Source organism: Leguminivora glycinivorella, chromosome 1 (genome assembly GCF_023078275.1).
Source record: "Leguminivora glycinivorella isolate SPB_JAAS2020 chromosome 1, LegGlyc_1.1, whole genome shotgun sequence".
In the NCBI taxonomy this organism is placed as follows: domain Eukaryota; kingdom Metazoa; phylum Arthropoda; class Insecta; order Lepidoptera; family Tortricidae; genus Leguminivora; species Leguminivora glycinivorella.
Window position 1 is genome coordinate 8,516,535 of NC_062971.1, and position 24,823 is coordinate 8,541,357.

General features: G+C 38.2%; 2 protein-coding genes across 4 annotated transcripts; one reads left to right on the forward strand and one right to left on the reverse strand.

Moving 5' to 3' along the window:
- Nucleotides 1–1,718: 1,718 nt before the first annotated feature.
- LOC125230329 (regulator of gene activity) lies at nucleotides 1,719–16,748 on the forward strand. Of its 3 annotated transcripts, none has more exons than XM_048135463.1 (9): nucleotides 1,719–1,860; nucleotides 5,736–6,008; nucleotides 6,923–7,106; nucleotides 12,023–12,208; nucleotides 13,606–13,638; nucleotides 14,161–14,365; nucleotides 15,130–15,294; nucleotides 15,934–16,069; nucleotides 16,614–16,748. In XM_048135463.1, exons 1-9 carry the CDS (start codon nucleotides 1,804–1,806, stop codon nucleotides 16,686–16,688), a joined length of 1,314 nt encoding a protein of 437 aa, XP_047991420.1. In that variant the 5' UTR covers nucleotides 1,719–1,803; the 3' UTR covers nucleotides 16,689–16,748. The 3 variants fall into 3 exon arrangements, with proteins under 3 accessions (XP_047991420.1, XP_047991426.1, XP_047991432.1); XM_048135475.1 differs by lacking the exon at nucleotides 1,719–1,860 and adding an exon at nucleotides 2,321–2,650; XM_048135469.1 differs by lacking the exon at nucleotides 13,606–13,638 and having other exon boundaries at nucleotides 1,720–1,860.
- Nucleotides 16,749–20,298: 3,550 nt separating this feature from the next.
- Nucleotides 20,299–24,236, reverse strand: LOC125226762 (hsp90 co-chaperone Cdc37). The gene is made up of 5 exons (XM_048130840.1): nucleotides 23,999–24,236; nucleotides 23,283–23,849; nucleotides 22,853–22,968; nucleotides 22,120–22,309; nucleotides 20,299–20,796 (listed from the first exon to the last, which is right to left on the reverse strand). The coding sequence occupies exons 1-5, from the start codon at nucleotides 24,029–24,031 to the stop codon at nucleotides 20,599–20,601; spliced, it is 1,104 nt and encodes a 367-aa protein (XP_047986797.1). The 5' UTR covers nucleotides 24,032–24,236; the 3' UTR covers nucleotides 20,299–20,598.
- Nucleotides 24,237–24,823: the final 587 nt, after the last annotated feature.

Genomic DNA, 24,823 nt, shown 5'->3' on the forward strand with positions numbered 1-24,823 from the left:
AAAAATGGATCTACTTAGATTCAGCTTATAAAATGATTACGTATGTAATTACATAATTACTTCCATGATCTTTAATTAATCACTAAGCTTAAAAATATCCATGGCAATATTTTCTGCTTTATAGAAAATTAATAATTTATCGTTATTCCTGCGGGATGCTGACGAAAGCAGTTTTAAAAACTATGGTTTACTGTTCATTTTATTCTTATTTATTCAATTATGCGTAAAAATATGTATAAGTATAGCCTAAAAATAAAACTAAATTAAATCTAATATCCTAAATACTTAACTCTGAAACTCAAAATAGTAGAATAAATAATATTTTACAAACACATTTTACAATAGTTAATTTACCATAATCATCATTTTATTTAGTTTCATAACATAACATTAATACATACAGTATTATGGATTCATCGCATGGCGTAATGTACCAAACCTAACCTAGCTTGACTTTCTGTAGTATTTGAATTAAATAAATGTGAATAAACATTTTAGGCGACAAACTACAGGAAACAACTCATAAATTTCATTCGAAAATTCTTTCTGCTGTGGATCGATACCCACATTTTACGGATCCGTATTATCCGTTTTATCCGGATCCTATGAGACCTCGGATCCGGATCTCAAATTCAACGGATATCCGGATAATTCGGATATCCGGATATCCGGATCTCAAACCCTACTCCGGAGGCACCTCTTTGCCTCGCCCTTTTTAGGGCCGTTTTTACGGCCGCCACCTCGATACCTCAGATTGTATTGATGGCAGGCGTCCCCGTACCTGCCATCCTGAGGTCATGGGCGCCAGAAGAGTTCCGGCGCCCAGCGGTGGAAATGGTCTTTGGTTCCACCGCTAACCACGTCGGCCGCAAAGGATAGGGAGAACGGCGCACCGTAATACCAGCACTCCTCTTCCTTGCGGCCCCACCAATGCCGCTACAGCGGAGCGGCCCCGCCAAGGTCGCAGGGGGTAGGGAGAGTGGCGCACCGTTATACCATCACGCCTCTCCCCCTGCGATCCCACCTCGGCTACCGTGGGAGGGCGCAGAGCGGCATCCCATACTGCCGGATCTTCCTTCCCACTGCAGTCCTCCCAGACGCGTCTTAAGTGGGCTTTACAAACCTCGGGCCAGCCAGCTCCCCAAACCGGCCGGCCCTGGGTACCTCATAGCTTCACCGTGGGTGACCAGTCCACGGTTACTAAGCCCCCCCACCACGGCAAGGTGGGCACCCTATGGGGGGGTGTTAACCAGCCCCTGAGCCAACTCGCGTCTTAGGCAAATTTAGAAAGAAGAAAGAAAAAACGTTTATAAGCACAAAATACACATACTTAACTAGCTTAATCTAATTGTACATAATAGTGGGTTGCGCTAAAAGGTCATTACTCAGCTGGGAGCTGAGCAGCAAACATATCTAAAACTACTTCTATCTAAAAAAATAACAATTTATCAGTTGCTCTTTAGTTACCAGCTGTCACCTTTATTTTACTTGACAATAGAGGCCATTGAAAATTTTAGAGCAATTGAGTGGTTGAATTTATAATGATTCATTTTTTTACAAACGTGTGTATTGTATTCTATTGTGTATACGATACGTGTGTATTGAGGCTATTTCAAGGTACCTCCGCTTATTACCTATACTTTGGGCAGGCATCTACTTTAAGGCAACACTGACAATTATTTCATAATAAGGATAATGAGGGTAGTTCATATATTCTTAATAATTAGTGACGACTATGATTAATCATTGACGCGAATATAACAATTCAAAGAACATTAGTGTATAAATGAACGTAAATAAGTTATGAGGAACCAACGCCCGTACTTTGACAAACATCTAGCAAGAAATGACCAACGCCAGGTTTGTAACTATGTATTAAATGTCATTACAAGAGGATAAAGTAAATGTGTGAATACTGTCAATTTTGAAGTATTTAACAACTACTCGCGCGTTTTGGCACAACATACAATATGCTTTTTCTTTTATATTACCAGTTATCATTACAACCTTAAATATAATAATCACATGACATGTAAAATAGTTTTGTACCTGTAAACTTACATAAAGCAACTGAAAAGAGGCTATTCATAGACAATGTTACCCTAAAATGTTGGAGTTTATTTTACATGCGGTATGACCAACCCTAAAAGTCAATTTAGTTTCTAAATAATCATAAATGCATCACAAAATAAAATCTAGATATTTCAGCAAAGTTATTATGATAAAAATAAACCATATACACTTTTTCAAGTATATTCAAAATATTTATTCGAGGGTATTAGACGAATTTAAAGAGGGTGAATATTACTACTAGTTTCCGCTTTCAGCAATATGGCCGCCATAGTTGTTTAGGGTAATGTGGCGTTCGACAAAACAGAGTGAAATTGTTAAAATATTTATTTGTGACGTAATGATGCATAAAGTTTTCAGCGTTTTATAGCAGTGTTTGAAGCGGAGACTGTGCTACACATGTTTCTAGTTGGTGTTTAAAATTTTCAATGCATACAGATCGTTTTGTAAATTGAACAGTCAACAAACTTTTGTTTATTCCATTCTAGTGGGTTTATTAATTTCTGCCGAGAATACTCTATTATGAACCATCCATACGTTTCTTGAGATAGTGGAATAAGGACTGACGTCGACACATTAGGTAAATATTTAATGATTTTTAAGAAGTTACTGTACATACTTATTCACCCTGGGTCGCCATTGTTTGACAGAGGACGAATGCTAATCAAATAATATATGGCAAAGATTTACCTACTTCATTTGTTGTTATTGTCGTCAACCCATTTATATCGCTCATAAATCTTATGCAGTGTCGGTGTTTTCTCGGTAACACTGCCTAAGTTGAAACAGATGCAATAATTCATTGCCACTGCTCAATTATATGTTTTGTTTTCTCTTTTAATGTATTATTTGCATTTGTAAGGAAGCATCTGTATGCTCTTTGAGTTAAGTGAGGTTGCTTTTAGATAGCTAAACTTTCACTTTGTTTTTGTTGCTGCTTTTATTTCACAAACACATGTTGAGTCTGAAATGTTTCTAACCTGAAGTTCAATGACAATTTTACTGAATTGACCTGCATTCTCTAATCAGTTAACCCTGTACTTTCACACTTAAACTAATAATAAGATAATCTGAGTTTACATAGTTGCCCTCCTGTGGAAGTAATACAATTAATCATTGGAAAGCAGACATCAAGGAAACATTTGGAAATAGTTTTTGAAATGCCTCAAATTTGAAGCAAATTGTGAATCTTCTAAATGTTAGTACAGTCAACTATTATACCTATTAAATTTAAGTTATCTAGTCCACATAAACATCATTATTCTGTGTAGCTTAACATTTAATACCTTTAAATATCAATACTATATAATATTTTTTTTCCTAATTAGATTTGGTTATCTATTGCAATCATTATATTAAACATCTATCTGTTTATCTACAATATGGTTTTTCATCTATTTAATTTTATGTTCTTATGCTGCTGTGCTTAATAATTCTCAGGGTTCGAAAATATCCTATATTTATAGTAAATATCAAAATATCGGATATTTATGATATACAGGGTGGCCCATTCAAATCGGTCAGTATGGGAAAGTCTGAAACTGTAAGACATACGAAGATTTGTTCTTAGGAACCATGTCACCGATTTTGATAAAAAGAAAAACTGCATTCATACAATTAAAAAAAAAAGTGTACCCAGCTGGGGAATCGAACCCGGTTGTTTTGAAAAAATAAACTTACACTATTTCTATTCAGATATCGTTTGTGTAGGTCTTAAGCAGTAAATATCTCTAAGAAACATAATGTCTAAAATGAATAAAATGCATTTTTTTCACATACTTTAATTTATCATAGTATGTGTTCAAAGTGACCACCGTCTTTTTCAATACAATATTCAACACGTCTAGGTAACGATCTTACTATTGCATTTTGTATCTTCATGTGGTGAATCTGCGTTAAAGTTGACTCTATGGCTACTTTTAGGTCTTCAACTGTGTTATAGCTATTTTTGTACACTGTTGTAAAGATGAAGTGAACTTGCTGAATATTGTAACGGTGGTCACTTTGAACACCTACTATGATAAATTAAAGTATGTGAAAAAAATGCATTTTATTCATTTTAGACATTATGTTTCTTAGAGATATTTACTGCTTAAGACCTACAAACGATATCTGAATAGAAATAGTGTAAGTTTATTTTTTCAAAACAACCGGGTTCGATTCCCCAGCTGGGTACACTTTTTTTTTTTATTGTATGAATGCAGTTTTTCTTTTTATCAAAATCGGTGACATGGTTCCTAAGAACAAATCTTCGTATGTCTTACAGTTTCAGACTTTCCCATACTGACCGATTTGAATGGGCCACCCTGTATATCAACTTTGATATATATCCATTTTGCATGGAAGGCATAGTATTATTTTGTTGCATTATTTATGAATACAACTTCAGATAAGGAAAATTCTACTGAAAAACATAACATTTAGTAGAAAAACAGTAACAAACACAAAAAAACTCTATTTTTAACAATGTTACATTTAATTAATTTAAATACGGTTGTACTCACGTTATTATCAAGAATTACGGGTGTGAGTACAACCATATTTAAATTAACTATTTTAATATGTCTCACGAAAGTTTAACGTGTATAATGTTACATTTTTTAAAACCATTTTTGTATTGCAATATTTATAAACAAATGATAAATATCGGATATTTATATCCATTGATATATATCATGAACCCCGCTGGATATATATTGGATATATATCGGATATATATCCATTGATATATATCCTCGAACCCTGTAAATTCTGTAATGCGCTAGATTTTGAAATATCAAAATGATACCCTGAATGTATTTAGGGTCAGGTCAAGTCACATTCAATCATTCAGTTACATCTACATACTTACGGAAAATATTTGAACACATCTCTAATATAATGAATATAAGAGATCAGATGTTTTTGTTCACTGGAGTGAATGCAATTATTACATTAGGTTTTTTGTAAATTTTGATAGATCACATACCAGAATGTGTAAACACAATAAAGATAAACTTCATTGATTACTGTAATTGATTATTTTCATTGAAAGTAGAACCATTGTAACATACTTTGATGTAAGATTTGGATTCCCATAACTGCAGGCTTTTTCATTGAACTATGGACTTTAGCTACTTAGTTACAAGACAATGTTTAATGTTTAAACAACCTATTTTATTACATGAAAGTTGTACATGAGCCTAAAAAAGATATCCAAACAGTTAATGCTTTCACGATTGGGGCTTCTTTCCCATGTTTTGCCAACCCATTGATACCTGCTTTGCCTGCTTACAGTTGGAACTCTAATATCATCTCTAACTTAAAAAGTATCATTAAAAAGCTTGAACAGTCTTAATTACTCCAATTAGAATCATGTACTAAAGTAACACTAATTTGATGCTTTTACTTAATATAGAAACTAAGACTAGATTAAAACTTAAAAGTATTTATGTAGACTTGTCAGATAGTATACTTAATAGAAAATTAGTTATAATATAGGATTGTCTATGAGTTCTATGTCTTAGAGAAATTCTGCAACCCCAACATAATATAAATGGAAACCTCATGCAGATCACAGTTTGAATACAGTCACAGTTGGCTAATCCTAAAAATATATTAATGCAGTCAATTCATTCAGTTTACCAATAAAATAATTGTAAATTAATGATTTTTGAACTTTGCAGGTTATGGCAAACTTGAATTTCCAGCAAGCGCCTAGAAGCCTAGCCAGTGGCGGGGTGGGAGGCCGCGTGGGCTCGGGGCTGGTGGGCGGCGTGTCGGGCCATGTGACGCCCACGTTCGGCGGCGCGCTGTCGCCCGGCCGCGGCGCCACCGCCATGCCCGGCGGCGCGCCGCCCTCCATGGCCTCCAGATCCACACTCTTCGGACAGCGGGCGTTTGCAGACCGAAGGGTACCGATGCCGACGCCACTATCTCAGCCTAATTCTAATGCTATGGTATGTACACATTACTGGGCTTGCTGCAGCGAAAGAATTATTCTTTGATAATTGCTCTATAAACTGTAATGTCTGCAAAAAATCGATGTCACATGGTATGATAAGTAGTAGACAGTTTTTGCAAACACGATGGAAGTATCAACCATCGTCATCCTCCTACCGTTTGTCGTGCACCTACTGAAGCCGATAGTCCACTATCATATGTTTATCATAGAAATATGATCATAGGCAACATGCCGTCCTTTTTCTTTACGTTGGAGTAAAAGGGAGGCATACAGACCTATGATCATATTTATATGATAAACATATGATAGTGTACTTTCGGCTTGATACATGATCCACCCTCGTGGTTTTCTCCGTCCACTTTGCTCTATCCTCAACATAGTCATTATCGGCAATGATTGTACTAACCTGAAAAATAAACATATTGAATAAGCTAGGTATCCCTATTTGTTAAAGGTACTTCTCATTAAAATTGAAATTCACAAAATGTGAGAGGTCAAGGCGACATGAAAAAACGTTCAAGGACGTAGCTAAAATGTTAAAATAAAACCTAATCTAACAGAAGTAACAATTTTTATTGTCATTCCATTCAAAAGTATGAAAACGAGATATTTTTATGTGATTTCAGAGTGGCTTCTATAGATGAAAGTTAATCATATACATAAATGAGTAGAATTGCATGTATGTGTTTTTTTGGATCATGTGAAAAAACCTGTATATCTAAGGAAGATTTTTTATCTCAAATGTTTGTCCAAATTCTGATTGTAACACCACTAGTTTAATCGAGAACATGCATTACAAATATTAGTTATTCTCTTTATTGTTCTGAATCTGAATTTAGATACTTACATAATATAGCAATAGAAAGCTAGAAAGTATGTTGGAGTAAAAAATGTGTAATAATGTTTCAGTCAAGTATGGGCAACCTGTCCCGCTTCAACGCCGGCAGCAACTACCACTCGGTGTTCGGCGAGGGCGGCGACACGTCGACGCCGCCGCTGCTCGACCTCAGCGAGTTCCCGTCGCTCACCGCGCGCGGCGCCGGCGACCAGGCGCCCGCCGCCGCGCCGCCGCCGCCCGGCTCCAAACCGTACGGTACGTCACGCACACACACACATTCGCCTTTCACCACACGCCGTCAGCGTTTCTTAATAGGTATATCAAAGAGCCCATGCAAGTTCGTACAAGTAGCGACGTCACGTTCAATCGTTGATGCTTCAGTGGTGATGATGCAACTGCACTAATATGGAAGAGCGATAGAGAGAGATAACTACGATATGATATCAAGCATTGCATCAAGGATTGCACTCTACGCTTACGCTCTTTGTACCGAGTTGCTGAGTGCCTTAGGCGCTGGTCGTCCTGAACCGTCGACGGCGACGTCCAGCTGGACGTCCGCGGCGTCCGGCGAGAACGACCACTCCCGAACATTGAATAGTACATTGTGCAACAAGGGGAGGAAGTTGAATATCACTAAGGCAGCGTTCCCACTTATGCGTCGCGTGTCTCGGGGCGCACAAAGGGCGTCCGCGCCACGCCATCTGAGTGTAATTCAAAAAGCGTCTCCTCAGTACATTTTGTATAGGAAGGACGTAAGGCGCGCCGCCAAGTGGCGCGGCGCGCGCCCCGCCGCCGCCACGCCACCTGGGGCGCGTCTTACGTCTTTCCTATACAAAATGTACTGAAGAGGCGTTTTTTGAATTACACTGAAGCGGCGTGGCGCGGACGCCCGTTGCGCGCCCCGAGACACGCGACGCTCTGGTGTGGCCGGTCACTTACGAGAGTAAGTTAAATCGCGACGGCTTGCCGGAGCGATTTAAAGACTCGAGTTAATAATGTTCATACTCCCCGAGTTACACACAATGTTTTTCATCACATTTGAGAGAAAAATACAGAGGAAACAGTTATAAGGCAAAACCTTCAACCGGCGGCGTTGCGACCAATAGTGTATCTTGATTTACATCAGATTATTCATATTAAATCTATTGTTTTTGATAACAAACACTTTTTGAACGAAAACAAACTCGAAATTACTGCGTATAAATTAAATGCAATGTTCAAAAAGCAGATAAATCATATGATTGAACTAAAATTTCACTTATCTTTAATTCAGTTCAATATTTTGATCTGTAGTACTCTCCGTTGCTAGGCAACGGTGGGTGCCTCGCGTACGCACGCGGTCAAGCGCGAGTAGAGAGCATGTTGTCAGATTATAAATTATAACAATTTATCTCAGTTAAGTTTACGAAATAAATGCAAAACACACTGAGATAATTGTAAAACATAAATAAAATGCATTTTTCATACCTTATACAGTAGAACCCGGTTAAAACGATCACGTTTAATACGATTTTCCGCATATTACGCCGGTCCCTACAATTTGAGACTTGTTTTCAGACATTTTTTCACGGTTAATACGACTCGCGTCCCCGCTTAATACACCATCTATAACCACAAAATTAAAATTTTGAAAAAACCCCCGACCGCGACATAGTGGACCGATTTTCATGAAACATGGCTAAGAACACTCCCGACTAACTCAGCTTTCAGACAAAAAAAACTAAATCAAAATCGGTTCATCCGTTCGGGAGCTACGATGCCACAGACAGACACACACACAGACAGACAAACAGACAGACAGACGGACAGACAGACAGACAGACAGACAGACAGACGTCAAACTTATAACACCCCTTCGTTTTTGCGTCGGGGGTTAAAGCCACCTTGCATGACTTTACAACTTTATTTGGGCCATTTTATTCAAAGTTGTCCACCCCGAAAAAAGTTGATATGAAAATGAAACCGATAGAAATTTATTAAAAGCTATTTTTATAGATTCTTTAATAAATAAATTTATATAAAATATAGAAGGTTCACTTGACTTTTAAGTAATTAATGAAAAAAATATGTTTTTGTTGAGTTGAGGGGAAGCGAGTGTTCCGTTCCGCAACCAAATTTAATCGCAGATAATGTAAATATAAAAGGTTTGGGAATTTTACAATATTTTTATTATTCATTCTAAAATAACAAATGAAGAAATTACACTTTCATTTTCACATAAATGCGGACTACTATTTTTTAAACCCATATATATATCCGTTCCGTTACTTTCAGTACAAAATAGAGGAGAATTTTTAAGATTACTATACTGTTTCACAAGTTTATAGGATGCCATCACTTGTAATAAATAGTTTAAACGTTACTATTTCAATATAAAATAACGGAAACGTAGTTTAATAATAAATTGTATTTAATTTTTGCAAATAAAACTATTTGAAACATGGGACAGTAACGGATCTGACTGTATGGGTAACGGATGAAAGCTAAGGTCTCGTCTACACTTGAACGTGGGTACCTAAGACCTCCAAAGCATATCGCGAGTAATGACTAAAACAACCGGAGTGTGTAATCCGTGATTGATTACCATATTTTAGATGAGTTAGTTTTAATCCCATACGTTTTTCTTTTATTTCCCGCAATCAAATGAAACTAAAACATCACATTAAAACCACGTGAATACCGCTTTATACTTCCATTCCGATACGTTTTTCTTTCCGCCTATACGAAACCAACGATCTAGTATCGGATCGGAAGTAACGGAACGCTACCTCCGGCGATATTTTACTTAATTATTTATTAAATAATCACAAATCTTGTTTTTAATTGGCTTATTTGGTTTCAATATTAGTACTTTGTTTTAGGAATCGATGTTAAAAGGTTGCATATTACGTATTTACCCGCAAATTTGGTTTCGGGAGGTGGATTGAGAAAATGTTACCCCTGAGTACGAGCTACTTTGATGCGTGTTTGGCGGCAACTGGCAAATGCAAGATGACGGTATTGAGTAGTTTTAAATTAATTTTGCCAAGCTGAATAAAATGCTACCAAATGTTAGGAACTTTCTTTTAATTTTAACAGTCATTCTGCGGTTTCGGAATGGAAAATTCCACAATTGCCAGATTCCGTCTCGGCAAATTATACTTAATTTTAAATAGTACGTTTATTTATTAACATGAAATATTTTATAACATAATAGCGTATAACTCAATCTTTTCAAATTATACCGTCATCAATATTTAGTACAATTAGTTATAGAATAAAATCCATAACAAAAACGATATTTGACGTGGGACAGCAAAAAATTGCCCATTTTTTATCACATTATAATTTTTAACAAATACATAATTATAATAAAAATTTAAATGAATATTGTAAATTACTGTCAACTAAATTTGGGTTCGAATAAAAAATAGTCTTCATTAGTTTAGACTCTTTAAATACGCTAAATATTATATCAAAAGTATGGGACAAGCCAAAAACGGGGTGGACAACTTTGAAAAAAATGGCCCATTTATGCGGGTGACAAAAATCGGAACTAATTGTACTGTACTAATTACGCGATTCTGGCGACACCGCCAACCCGTAAAGATAAATTTGTAATTTGTCGTCCTAACTCAGCGGTTAGTGCTATAGTTCGTATCTACCTACATACACTTCGCTCATTATCACTGCTGCGGTGTTGAGTTTCTGAATTCTTTGTCCCATCTTTGGTTCAGTGATGTCAAAAATAAGAAGAAAAGCATTATCTCTCCAAGAAAAAATAACCATATTAAAAGTTTACGATTAAAAATCACAATTTTTTCACGTTTAATACGATTTCCCGTATAATACGCTTTTTTGGCTGGGTCCCCTCAGAATCGTTTTAAGCGGGTTCTACTGTAATATCTTTTATAGCTTAATAGACAAATTTTGGTTGTGCAATAAAAATCCTTGGCAGATTGAAACATCCTTTGCCTGAAGTATTGTACGGATTGTATTCATTTTTAAAACTAAATCCATTATTCCCTTGGGAATAAAATAGTACATATGCTTCAGTACACGTATACGTAATGATACCTTTAAACAGCAAATGTGATGAAAAATACTTAGCATACAGACGCCGCGGACGACGTCCAGCCGGACGTCACCGTCGTCGGTTCAGCACGGCCAGCGCCTTAGGTATCATATCATAATACCTGGGTATCAAGTAAAAATCTGGTATGGTTCCAATTCCAACTAGTAAATAAAATGATTGTGAGTCAATGAGGAACTTTCTAGGATTGCTTGTTTTTCATTTATGTTATGAAATATTTAGTTGAAAATATTTATTCATGTGTAGTATATCAAATACCATCCATTCATGTTTTTAATTGTTTAAACAGCTTTTAGTATATTTCTTATATGGCATTGTGTTCACAAATTTAATAAAATATGTGATAACATAGCAAAATTCTTTTTACTTCTTTCCAATGCTGAAAATGTAGAATTGTGTACATAGCTTGGAAAACTTTGAACTGGAATTCATAAATAATTTTGCTAAATCACGATGAAACATTTACGATAATGTAATGCCAGAGTACTAACACAGATTGATGACTTAGCTGAATAGGTACATTCAGCTAAGTCAAGCTTCAATTTAGACTTAGCTTTTTAAAGGTCACAAGAGTACAAAATACAAAAACTTAGTATAATTATCAACTCCAATAAAAGCATCGAAGAATCGTCATTTCCGATTAGTTCTAACTTTTATTTGCCGTCGAATGGATGGTATGTGGACTTATGGACTATGTGGACACTAAATATTTGTCAGTTTTTATCTCACCCATCGGGAGATGATTGATTTTTGATTTTCCCGATTAGGCGTCGATTTAATAAAGGGCTAAAACCTGTAAGCGTCTCAATTTATCAGAACGGTTAGATAACATGTCGAACGGTGTCTATGCGAGCGCGTAGATGTCGCGGTCGTACGGCTCACGTACATAGTGCGCGACCTAATAACCGTGAGACCCGGTCCGGCTCGGTCGGCAGAGACCCCGTCCGCCGAGCTGACGGTCCCGGGTTCGAATCCCGGGAAGGGCATCTATTCGTGTGATGCCGACGAACACAGATATCCGTTCCCGAGTCGTGGACGTATTCTACGTATGCGTATCGTCGCCTAGCAGCCCAATAGTGAGTAATGATTTCTCCGACAGTGGGTATGGTGAAGCAGCCGACGTCGGAGCAGTCGGAGTTCACGATGTCGTCCGAGGACTTCCCCGCGCTGCCCGGCACGTCGGCGGGCGGCGCGGCGGCGGGCGCGCTGGGCGCGGGCGCGGCGCTGCACGACCACAACCACGCGCCCGACAAGCCGCGCAAGGGCATACAGACCGAGCCCGAAGGTACCGCACACCGCACACCCCACACACCACACCACACTCCACACGCATACTTCCGCTATGTCATACTATAACACCCGGGGCCCATTTCTCAAAACTGAAAGTTACAATATACGCGCGGAAGTCTCTTTCCGACTTGTCATATTAGACATTGACTACCACTTGTAAATTATAACTTGTGGCTTCGAGAAAAACTGGTAACTTTTAACATACGTACGCGGCGGACGTATGGATGTGTGCGCGTCGTGTTCGTACGCAACACGCGTAAGCGAATGAGAATGAACGAGAATGAATCTTTCATTTGATCAGAATCTTACACGTGTTGCGCAGATACGTACACGGCGCGCATACATATACATATAACCTCGTGGCGTACGTTTGTTAGAAGTGTTATGGTCATGTACTGTGGTTGTGTGCACCTCGTTTTAATAGTACAATGTACAGTCGCCATCAAATATATCACAGTTGACAAAACTCACAAATATCGAAACACGCCTCTGTTGTATAGTCCGTGTTCCAATATTTGTGAGAGCTTTGGCAGCCCTGATGGCGACTGTACTGTAGTATACTAGATTACAATACAAATGCGCCGAAAAGGAAAGTTGAAACGAATGGCTAAAAATTAAAACACGATCGAGATGCCGACACGAGCTGCTATTACAAATTTGCACTTGTATTGTCCAATGTTTTACAGTAGATATGGCCCTTAATATTTGGACATAGTCAAGTAAAATCCTACTTAGTGCACTAGTGCAGAAAAGTACCGCCATTTGTACTGTAAAATATTATGAAAGTTAGTATGTAGATATAAATTATTTTTGTTTTTTTTTCCAAAAAAAATCTAAGAGCGGAATTTTCAAGCGTAAAATTTATAGATATACGTGTTCTCCTCGTCTAGCCATTCAATAGATTATTAAAATCATGTAGTTAATCTTGGTTTTACCAAAAATAACTCATGTAATGCTTTACTCCAATATGTAGGGTAGGGTAGCAATCAATCATGTTCCAATTTTCTTTACAGCTTGTTAAGCCTAAATTATTATCTTAAAATTTCGTCCATTAACCATTTGGTCGAAATTTTAAACCCATAGACGAATGAATTATATGCTGCAGTACATTTTATTAAACAGTGTAAATTGTGTATGATAATAATTATATTAATTCATACTTATTAAGTTATTATTGTTAATTTTGTAGAAAAAATATTTCGTAGGCGCTCCCTATGGACAGTAGATAATGTTTTTCTATTTATTAATTTGTTTGATTTAATTTGTCTTATAAAATAATGCATTCTAAATTACATTTTCAGTTCGTAGTAGTATGCATGTTAGATGACCTTGTAGATAGAATCAATGTGCAAATAAATCGTATTTTTACATGAAGTTTTTTTTCTTCCCAAGTTGTCAATCAAGGAGCGCATACGGAATTCTATGGTGTGTATGATCGAATACGTTGGCTGTGGCCAGCCCCCGTAGTCGAATGGCATTTCTGCGACGCTAAACGCCACCGAAACGCCGCAGAAAGGTAGTCTGGCTCTGTCGCGCTAATACGCAAGAGAGATTGAGATAGATAGCTACGAAAGAGATATTATCGTGAGCGTTTCGTGAGCGTTTGTGCATTCGGCTACGCACACTGAAGTATACAGAAGTAGCTTTATCATGCTTTTTCTAAAAAAATTCACATATAAGATTTCTTGCAAATAATAAGTACCTACATAAAAGGACTAAAGAACAAATTTCGCACTAATAAATGGCCATACTAGAATTTGAACCCCAGGGCCGGATGGCCTTCATGGGCAGGGTCACTATCTACTAGGACAGTTTAGAGATGGCATATACAACTGTGTGTAAGAGTAAAACGTAACATGATAAAGATACTTTGATATGTCTGCCACATAAATCCAATAAACCCACGTCGTCCATTTAACCATTTTATGAAACATGAATAAATTGTAGGTAAAGTGACGAACATACCGGAGACGATGATCCCGAACCAGTTCGGTATCGTGGGGCTGCTGACGTTCATCCGCGCCGCCGAGTCCGACCCCAGCCTCGTGTCGCTGGCGCTGGGGCAGGACCTCACGGCGCTCGGCCTCAACCTCAACTCGCCCGACAACCTCTATCTCACCTTCGCCGGTCCCTGGGCGGACACTCCCTGCAGGTACACTCCGCTCTAGTACATCCGCCCGCCGAGTCCGACCCCAGCCTCGTGTCGCTGGCGCTGGGGCAGGACCTCACGGCGCTCGGCCTCAACCTCAACTCGCCCGACAACCTCTATCTCACCTTCGCCGGTCCCTGGGCGGACACTCCCTGCAGGTACACTCCGCTCTAGTACATCCGCCCGCCGAGTCCGACCCCAGCCTCGTGTCGCTGGCGCTGGGGCAGGACCTCACGGCGCTCGGCCTCAACCTCAACTCGCCCGACAACCTCTATCTCACCTTCGCCGGTCCCTGGGCGGACACTCCCTGCAGGTACACTCCGCTCTAGTACATCCGCCCGCCGAGTCCGACCCCAGCCTCGTGTCGCTGGCGCTGGGGCAGGACCTCACGGCGCTCGGCCTCAACCTCAACTCGCCCGACAACCTCTATCTCACCTTCGCCGGTCCCTGGGCGGACACTCCCTGCAGGTACACTCCGCTCTAGTACATCCGCCCGCCTAGTACATTTTTAAGACCCCCCATCCCGCCTACGATTATGCCAATCAATCCTGAAATTGTAATTGACATGTAATTTATTTATTACCAATAAAATGAATATGATACAGCGTGCGGTGGCTCCCCACACGCTGTAACGCCGTATATGCGCAGTAAAATTCAATGGCATCTTTTGAAATTCTCCCGCAACCTCAAGTTTGTGCTGAGATTACAGCGTTTCGTTTGAAAAATATATATTAAATAAATAAATAATTTTGATACTTTCTTTGCAGACCACAAGACATGGACTACCACGTACCCCCCGAGTATCTGATAAACGGCTCCATCAGAGAAAAGCTGGCGCCGCTACGACTGAGTCGATATAAGGAAGACCTATTATTTTATTTGTTCTACTGTTTTGTCGGGGACGTCCTGCAGATAGCAGCCGCCGCCGAATTGTAAGCGTTTTGTTTCTGACACAATATCCATACTAATATTATAAATGGGAAAGTGTGTGTGTCTGTTTGTTTGTCCGTCTTTCACGGCAACACGGAGCGACGAATTGACGTGATTTTTTAAGTGGAGATAGTTGAAGGGATGGAAAGTGACATAGGCTATTTTTTGTCTCTTTCTAACGCGAGCGAAGCCGCGGGTAAAAGCTAGTTTACTATATAACCTTTTTGACGGTATTTCCACAATTGATTTAAGCAGCAATGCTTAGAAGTACTGCTTAGGCACATTGTCAAAGTAATGGTCAATGTTTCCAGTACGGTTTATATTTGATAACTTATAGCCAAGACAGGATTCGTTGCAAAACTTTTCCAAGTAAAATCTTGAACTTGGCAGTGGCAGCCACTTAGATCTCAATTCTTTTGTAGGCGAAGTGTATAACGAAGCATGATTCCAGTATTGCACTTCTCTCTCATTTGACATTTATGTTTTTGATACTGTGTTCCCAAGTAACAAAAAATGTCTAGTATCATATAGATATACTTTGGCTGTCTCACATTGAAATGATTGCAGTTGATCGTATCTGTTAGTCGCTGAACACCCTCAGATATGTTAGGAACCGCATAAACTATTCTTTCGTGTTGCAGATACAACCGCGAGTGGCGGTACCACATGGAGGAGAAGGTGTGGATCTCGCAGGCGCCCGGCATGCCCATGGTGGAGAAAACGCCCACCTACGAGCGCGGCACCTACTATTTCTTTGACGCGCACAATTGGCGCAAGGTAAAACCATATTTATACATATGTTGTGACAGCGGCCGGCAAAACTTTGTTGCTTACCATAAAGAACGAGATTTGCTTGTATCGTTGTAAGAATAAGATGTCAAACCGTTTTTATGGCAACCCGGCCGCGGACACATTACCGTTTTATTCCGATTCATAAATGATATACACACGCAGTGCACAACAATGATACACACGAGCAATGCCGGCTCGAGCGTTCCGTCAGGACCTGTTTTTTACACCTAACGATGAAAACTATTTCTTACCATTTTGCTTTTGGGGGAGGGGGGCTCTACCCTAGATCCGCCCTGCGAGATCTGATAAAGATGTAGTTTGGAGATGGAGAAGGGGGTGCCGATAAATTTAGGCATATTTAAACTGCCTAGGGGCCCAAGGTATCGGAATCCGGGCCTATTTAGGAAGTAAAATTAAACAAAAAATATGGAGGGTTACTACAACAATAAATTATTGTTGATGAAATGAGGTGTCTAACATTTAGATGATAAACAGTATCGTGTATAACTACAGCATGGTTTGTCCCCAGGTGGCGAAAGAGTTCCACCTAGACTACAGCAAGCTGGAGGGCCGACCGCAGCTGCCGCCGCACGTGCTCACGTAGCGGCCCCGCGCCCTCTCTCACACACCTATTGTAGTTTTGTTATATAAAAGTACAAGTTTATACACGCCTTTCATTTTACCTTACGTTGGTGTACCTGTCTACAACAGTTTACACACATAGTAGTAGAGTTAGTCGCCATCAACAGGGATAGCTAATGCTTGGCACGACATACGTAACACGTCTTTTTCTAATTGTTGTAAGGACGGGTAGTCAATCTCGTGCCAATCATGCGCTACAAGCTAACATTTCATTGATATTAGTGCAAGCGTGACTGAATGCATTAAGGTCCAGTTTATTTAAGCATTGTTTTGGCTAAAGCAGGTAGTAGAAGTCCAAAATCTGATATATAGTTAGATGGTAGAGGTTTGGGCTAGCATTCCAGGTGTCATGGGTTCAAGTCCCACCCATAACAGTTTATCTGCTTTACAACGTGGAGGAACCCAAACTACTGTTTTACCTAAATTATATTGGGATCAGAATTACCAATCAAAATGAACAGAGGTCTGCTTAAACATACATTTAATTTCAATATTACATCTCAATTAAAACCATTGGTTTACAAAAATACAGCAAATAATACATAATTTTATGGAGTAAAAAAACAAAGATTGGATTTGCAGAATGGACAGAGGAACGGAACACTCATGTCATGGAAGTTTGTTTTACTTATTCAAATGTGCAGATGTAGGGTAAATCTTGTACCACCGTATTTTATCAAAAAAGTACATGTGAAATGCCACTATAGTGCGGGGCGGAAACGGCTAATTAGTATGAGAGTACAGTCCCTGCTGGCAGAAAGCATGAAACTTGGCATGTATGCATTGTTTGCATTGTTTCAAACCTAAGCCGCATGGCCTGTTAATCCGTAATTGCTTGGTTTCCACGGGACAGGCTTCGCCTAGTGTGGGACCATAGAACTAATTGTCTGTAAATCTTTATGTTAAATAAATATTTCATTTCATTTTCATATAGCTTATAGATTTATAAGAAAATATGGAAGTAGAAACACGCCGAGGTGTCAATGTTTCCCCTCTTTCCCCCCACTTTTGTATCCCTGATTTCAGTTTTTTAATATTTCCATGAAAACCGTGAAAGCTATCATCACGATGTCTAGGAGAAGTATATTCTTCATAAAATTCTCTACAATATTGTCTATGGAAGTATAAAGCTAGAACTTATAATTTTCAAACTACGCTCATTTTCCCCTAACAATATTTCTCTTTGATGACCTGAACGATAAGTAAGACTAGCGACTTTGATCTTTTACCTGTGGCGATGTTGCTTCACAAAATTGTTCCTTGGGTCAAACTGATCCGATTTAGCTCAATAGTCATGAAATCGCACGTCACAACCCCTCACAAAGACAAGGGGAAAGGGCCGGTTTCCTCGGTGAAAACTATGCATTACTTCTTTTTGCTCTTAGTGACTAGGGCAAACCGTATATCATTTTCGTGTAATATAAGGACGAGGTAATCATTTCTGAAAAAAATCGTTGCACCTTTTCATACAAAAATAACGATTTGCCACTGTTCTGAACGTAAATGCATGCTGTTCTTATAGAAACACAAAAATCACTATATCCCATGCCTTTAATATTTGAGGAGTTCCCTCGACTTTTCGTGTGCTACTCTGCGGCGGCGCCACCATAATGAAATTCAACTAATTATATGTTAAAATGATGTTCGTAAGACGTACAGTATGTACGTATAATTTTATGACTGTACCTATAGCGGGAAACGAAATAATGGGCTTTTATTGTGGCGCCGCTGCAGAGGATGCTCTGCAGCGGCGCCACTCAGTTCTCATAGATAGATATGACATCATCTACTTTTTTCTCATGGAAATTGATGTACCAATGCTGTTTATTATGTACGTATTGAAAAAATCACTATAACTTAGTAAATTTATGTACTTTCAGTAATTCCGCATTCCGCCTGAACGGTATGAGCTAGTATGTAAGGAGGTGTACCTACGGGTAAGCGAGAGGGAGATATGTTCCTTCCCGCTCGCTCCCGCGCTCGGCGCGTTTCGTTCTAGGTTTCAATAATTATTATTAAATTTATGCCCCTGTTGTACACTTTGCTTTTTACTTCGATTGCGAGGAATTAATTATATTTTTCTCGGCAATTTACACCAAGAAATTGTCGTAAAGCGAAAGAACACAATAGGTACATAAGATAACCAATTCCCGCCAACTTTTTTTTCAACATGTGATCAGAGTTTCAGACGCTTGGCTTTTTGCCAAGTCAAAAATTTTTTAAACGATAAGTAATCGAATCCTATTTTATTTAATTTACTTAATTTAATGACAGAAAATACGGAATTCTAATAAATTATAGCAAAAATAAAATAACCTATCAAAGTTTTGTCACCTACACAATTTTATTGCTCAATAAAATTGTGCAATATGTTTTAACTGTTTGTCTCTTGAGACCGATACCTTAGTCTTAGGCCGGCACGGCAACAGACAGTCTTAGGCTCCCCACAGACAGTCTTAAAAATTCATAATCTTAAAAAAAACTTGTATGCAATCTGACAGTCCAAACTGACACTGACAAGACACTGACAGATCTGTCAGTGTCAATTGCATACAATTTTTTTTTAAGATTATGAATTTTTAAGACTGTCTGTGGGAAGCCTATGACTTTATCAAATTATGAATTTTAAGGTTATTTTATTTTTGCTATAATTTATTAGAATTCCGTATTTTCTGTCATTAAATTAAGTAAATTAAATAAAATAAGATTCGATTACTTATCGTTTAAAAAATTTTTGACTTGGCCAAAAACCAAGCGTCTGAAACTCTGATCACATGTTGAAAAAAAAGTTGGCGGGAATTGGTTAACTTATGTACCTATTATGTTCTTTCGCTTTACGACAATTTCGTGGTGTAAATTGCCGAGAAAAATATAATTAATTCCTCGCAATCGAAGTAAAAAGCAAAGTGTACAACAGGGGCATAAATTTAATAATAATTATTGAAACCTAGAACGAAACGCGCCGAGCGCGGGAGTGAGCGGGAAGGAACATATCTCCCTCTCGCTTACCCGTAGGTACACCTCCTTACATACTAGCTCATACCGTTCAGGCGGAATGCGGAATTACTGAAAGTACATAAATTTACTAAGTTATAGTGATTTTTTCAATACGTACATAATAAACAGCATTGGTACATCAATTTCCATGAGAAAAAAGTAGATGATGTCATATCTATCTATGAGAACTGAGTGGCGCCGCTGCAGAGCATCCTCTGCAGCGGCGCCACAATAAAAGCCCATTATTTCGTTTCCCGCTATAGGTACAGTCATAAAATTATACGTACATACTGTACGTCTTACGAACATCATTTTAACATATAATTAGTTGAATTTCATTATGGTGGCGCCGCCGCAGAGTAGCACACGACTTTTCCAGGATTCCATCATCACAACTGGGTTATTGGCTAATCTGTCCTATGTTTTATTTGTTGATAATTGCCGCGATGTAACTGTAAATGCCATAACTTCCATACTTAATATTAATGAAATACATAAAAGTTCATTATTTTGCTATAAAATCGTTATTTTTGTACATGCCAAGTTTCATGCTTTCTGTGAGACCGGACTGTACATCTGGTTAAGAACTCGTACTACTAGTCAATATCAGTAGTTTTTTTGTACACTACTGAGACTGCCTGAATTAGAATGCTAGTTTCGTAACTGTCCGTGAAAATATGAGGCAAAGGATTATGCACTGCTTCTGTATTCATCTTGTAAGACTTCTAGGCATTCCTGTCCATCCTGAACGAACGATTTTAATATTTTTTGTCGTTATAGTAAGCATATAAAACTTGAAATTAATGCACCATGGACTAAATAAAAAATGCATAGTTATGTCTACATTTAAAATACGTTTTGTGTGAATTTTAATCTCAGTCTAAATCATCAGTACTGGCAGCAGGAGCAGGATCATTCTCTCGCATGGTGGGTTCCTCATCATTTTTGCCGGGTACCCATAAGCCTGAGTCAACACACCTCTTCATGTGGTAAATAGCTTCCTGCTCTGGCATCTTGGCTATTGTGGCTTGTAGCAATGGAACATCTTGTGTGTCAAAGCATTTTTTCAGTTCCTGAAATAGATATTTCCTGGTGTTAGTTTATCCCTTTTTACTCAAGCTTTACAGAGTGCTGGAATTGTCATTCCATCTTCGAAGAAAGGCTAAAGCAGAAATAAGGCATAATAAAGCAATAATACAAGGCCTGTACCTTTCGAGAAACGGGCCACTGGTCTACAAACCCTTTTATGTATAAGGCATAAACATGTCTGCAGTATTGGTCCCTATTACTGAGACATAGAGTTCAAATTTGGGTGGGAAATATATTCCCTTTGACTTATAAAGGCTATTAAACAATATCTCTTAGGCCCACTTGCACCGACCACTTAACTCAGGGTTAGTGGGCTTTCATCTGTCAAATTCCATATAAAATGGTGGGTTAACTCTCGGGTTAACCCTTCATTTTTGTTGGTGCAAGTGGCCCTTAAACACCGTGTTTCACTTAACACTAAAAACCTGAAAACCGTTTGTTCAGAATCGAGAGTAGAATCGATTGAGCTATATCTTGATGGGGGTAATATTTTTGTTTAAATTAGTATTATTAGTTATTTTTTATGTGCCTATTCTATTGTATTCGTAATACAACATTGTGTATATCGCATTGCTAGAGATTGTTTACCTTCTTCAGTATTTGGGGGTATTAATACTGGCTGGTTACTTGGACGATTATTTTTTCCGCTACGAGTTTGACGTTGTTTGTCAGTTTAATCTTAATGATTATCATAAGTCATAACAAATTGAATTCGTACCTAATTACAACCTTGTCATTTTGAATATTGGGTTTAAATTTGCTTACTGCGATTACCTGTCCAATTTGAAGTTAACTGTGACAAAGCTTTAAAGTGTTTTACAGTGACATCTTAAATAGCTGTCTATTGGTAAACCTTATGTCGTTGCAGTAACGTACACAAATAAATAGTTTTATGGTTTATGATGGTAGTTAGCAATTATTTTATTGAGTGTAGAGCTAAAAGTCGAGTAGAGCTGTACAGAAAATTAAAAATTCAATTAAAAAAAAAGTAACCATCAGATTAAAAGATGAATACTCTAGATGAGTTTAAAAAAATAAAAATCAGTTGGGGTGTCTGAGGTTTTGAGTGATACTGGAAACACGTTGAATAAAATGATTGATGGGTCATAAAACTCATAAACGTTTTGAATACTCTTGGGGTTAAGATTTGGATGCATGGGAAGGGAAGGAGGATTAAAGCATATTAGTCAAAACATGTGAAGTGTTTTTTGGTTGGTGTTTATAAGGGGTTTTCAGATACAGAAAGATTAATGACTTAGCAGTTTGGCTACAGAACACAGTTTAAGAACAGAATATAGAATGCTCACATCAGGTAGTTCTGCATACACTTCAACAGGGTCCAGCCCTCCGGGCCCAAGCCTCTCTTTCCTCTCCTCCTCCTCCTGCTCCTTGATGGCTTGCTCAATCTTTTCGGCGGCGCGCTTCTGGATTCTGGCTTTGAACTGATTCAGCTCATCATCAAATGAGTCTTTATATGTTTTCTCGGCTACCTGTATCCTGTATACAAGTAAGGCAATATTTTAGAATTACAGATAAGTAATAATGCTTGTGTTGTGCTGCTGTTTATAACTTTGGCTGCTCAAGAAGAGTTTGGAATTAACAGTGTAATTGGCAGTGAGAATGAACCCTCTGAGCAACATGCCTGTTATAGTCATCATATACTACATATGCAAAGTGGTTGGTTTGTTGTTTTGGCCAGCATAGGGCTAGGGTCTCTAATATAAGAGATTCCCATGTTAGAGGTTAAACATCTAAACAAGGAAATCTTTGCTATGCACTCTTACAAGAATCCCAATAAGGCTATCTTTCTTTGTCAAAGTATGTCAAACCCTTGTCTAAATTCTAAGATTTGTAAGAGGTCTTTCAACCATGCACCACAGTGAATGTGTCAAGTATGTGTGTATAACACATGTACACAATCATAATTATGGATCCTTTAGGATTCTGCACCTAATTTGAATCCAATGAATGTTTACATTGAATACCAACTGGAGCTATAGCAATATTCCCATGCAACAGTGTTACAGCAACATGACTTACCTTGAGAAGAATGATCCAATGCATGCTCTAGGATCCACATCCAGTTGCTTGGAGAGTTCTAAGATGTACTGCATGCAGATTGTTTGGTGGGCGACATGGGCCATCAGGTCATGTTTCTATAATAGAAAAGAAGTTTAAGTTAGAACATGTATTTACCAGGGTCACACGATAATCCATTCCATTCACATGCATTTATAAAATATTATGATCTGTTTTAGCAGAACACAAACCGGTTACTAATAATCTTATAAAAATTCACTAATCAAGGGTTTGCTGGTGAATAAATCAAGATAATTAAATTTGTCCTTAAAATAACATTGTGGAAATTGCACATAGTTTGAATTTCAAAAACCAGTTTGCTCAACTTATCGGGTTTCACCAGTAAACCCTTGTAATTTATAATAATATCTAATAAACTAAGAGTACAAACCTCTTCCATTTCTAAGTTGATGCACCAGATTACGAGGTAGTTAGCTGTTTCCTCACATGCTAGCTGTGGGTGTTGCTGAAGGAATGCCTTTGAGTCATCATATTTTCTCAACATACCAAATTGTTTTAAAAGTTTTTCATTTTCTTTAATAAATTGCCTCATCTTTTCTTCTTTTTCTTCCTCAGTCAAATTCTCCTCCTTCGCACGAGCGGGTTTCGTATTAATAACAGTTTTTGTAAAACCGGGTTCACTGATTGTGTCTACATTCCACGGTGTCTGTTTCTCTTTCTTTTTAAGCTCTTCTTCCTTCTTTTTAAGCTCTCTGTCTTCTTTTTCCAACTCGACCAATGTTTTTTTTAATGATTCAAGATCAGGGCCATCAGAACCCAATTCAGAGAGTTTGCTTTTGGCTTCTGCTAATTTCCTCTTTGTTTCATTCTTCTTGCGTTCGAACTCTTCCTTTTCCCTTTTTCTCTCTTCCATGCGCTCCAAGCGTGCTTGGTGTCTCCATCGAAACAGTGATGGTGTATCGATGTTTGGATGAGTCTCATCTTCGTCATCAGATATCTACAAAACACATTTTCGTTAGGACTACACTGTTTCAATCAATTAATCATAGGTGAACAATGGATTATTACTTAAATAAAGCTCATGCTTATGGAAGATAATAGTCAGTAAGATTTATTTACACTACCGGCTATTTTATTTATACCAACCTCAATATCTTTCCATTTGCTGTAGTCCACCATTCTCACTAATTATTATGTTTACTGAATATGACAAACTGTGTTTTTCGACGTAAAAAGGATACCCACAACACTTAGATTATCTCGAACTAGATTTTCACTCGGCGTTCGCTCAATTTACATCCCATAAAATTACAACTCAAACGCCTTTTTGCCTCTTTTCTCGAATGTAAATTTCTAGACGATTCTCCTTGCCTGGCGCTTTGATTTCGTGATTTGACAGACAGAACCACGACAGAACGCAAAGCATTACCAGACTAAAAAAATTCGGTCACCGGTCACCGTTCATAAACACATAAAATACTGTGCATTACTTTGCTTTGCCTTGCGTTTCCAAAGATTAAAATAGTAGAGGGTGAAGAAAATCTAGTCATTAAAAAAACCGGCCAAGAGCGTGTCAGGCCACGTAGTTTTCCGTATTTTTCTCAAAAACTACTGAACCTATCAAGTTCAAAATAATTTTCCTAGAAAGTTTTTATAAAGTTCTTCTACTCTTGTGATTTTTTTCATATTTTTTAAACGTATGGTTCAAAAGTTAGAGGGGGGGGACGCACTTTTTTTTCCTTTAGGAGCGATTATTTCCGAAAATATGAATATTATCAAAAAACGATCTTAGTAAACCCTTATTCATTTTTAAATACCTATCCAACGTTGGAATGAAAAAAATATCAGCCCCCACTTTGCATGTAGGGGGGCTACCCTAATAAAACATTTTTTTTCCATTTTTTATTTTTGCACTTTGTTGACGTGATTAATATACATATTGGTACCAAATTTCAGCTTTCTAGTGCTAAC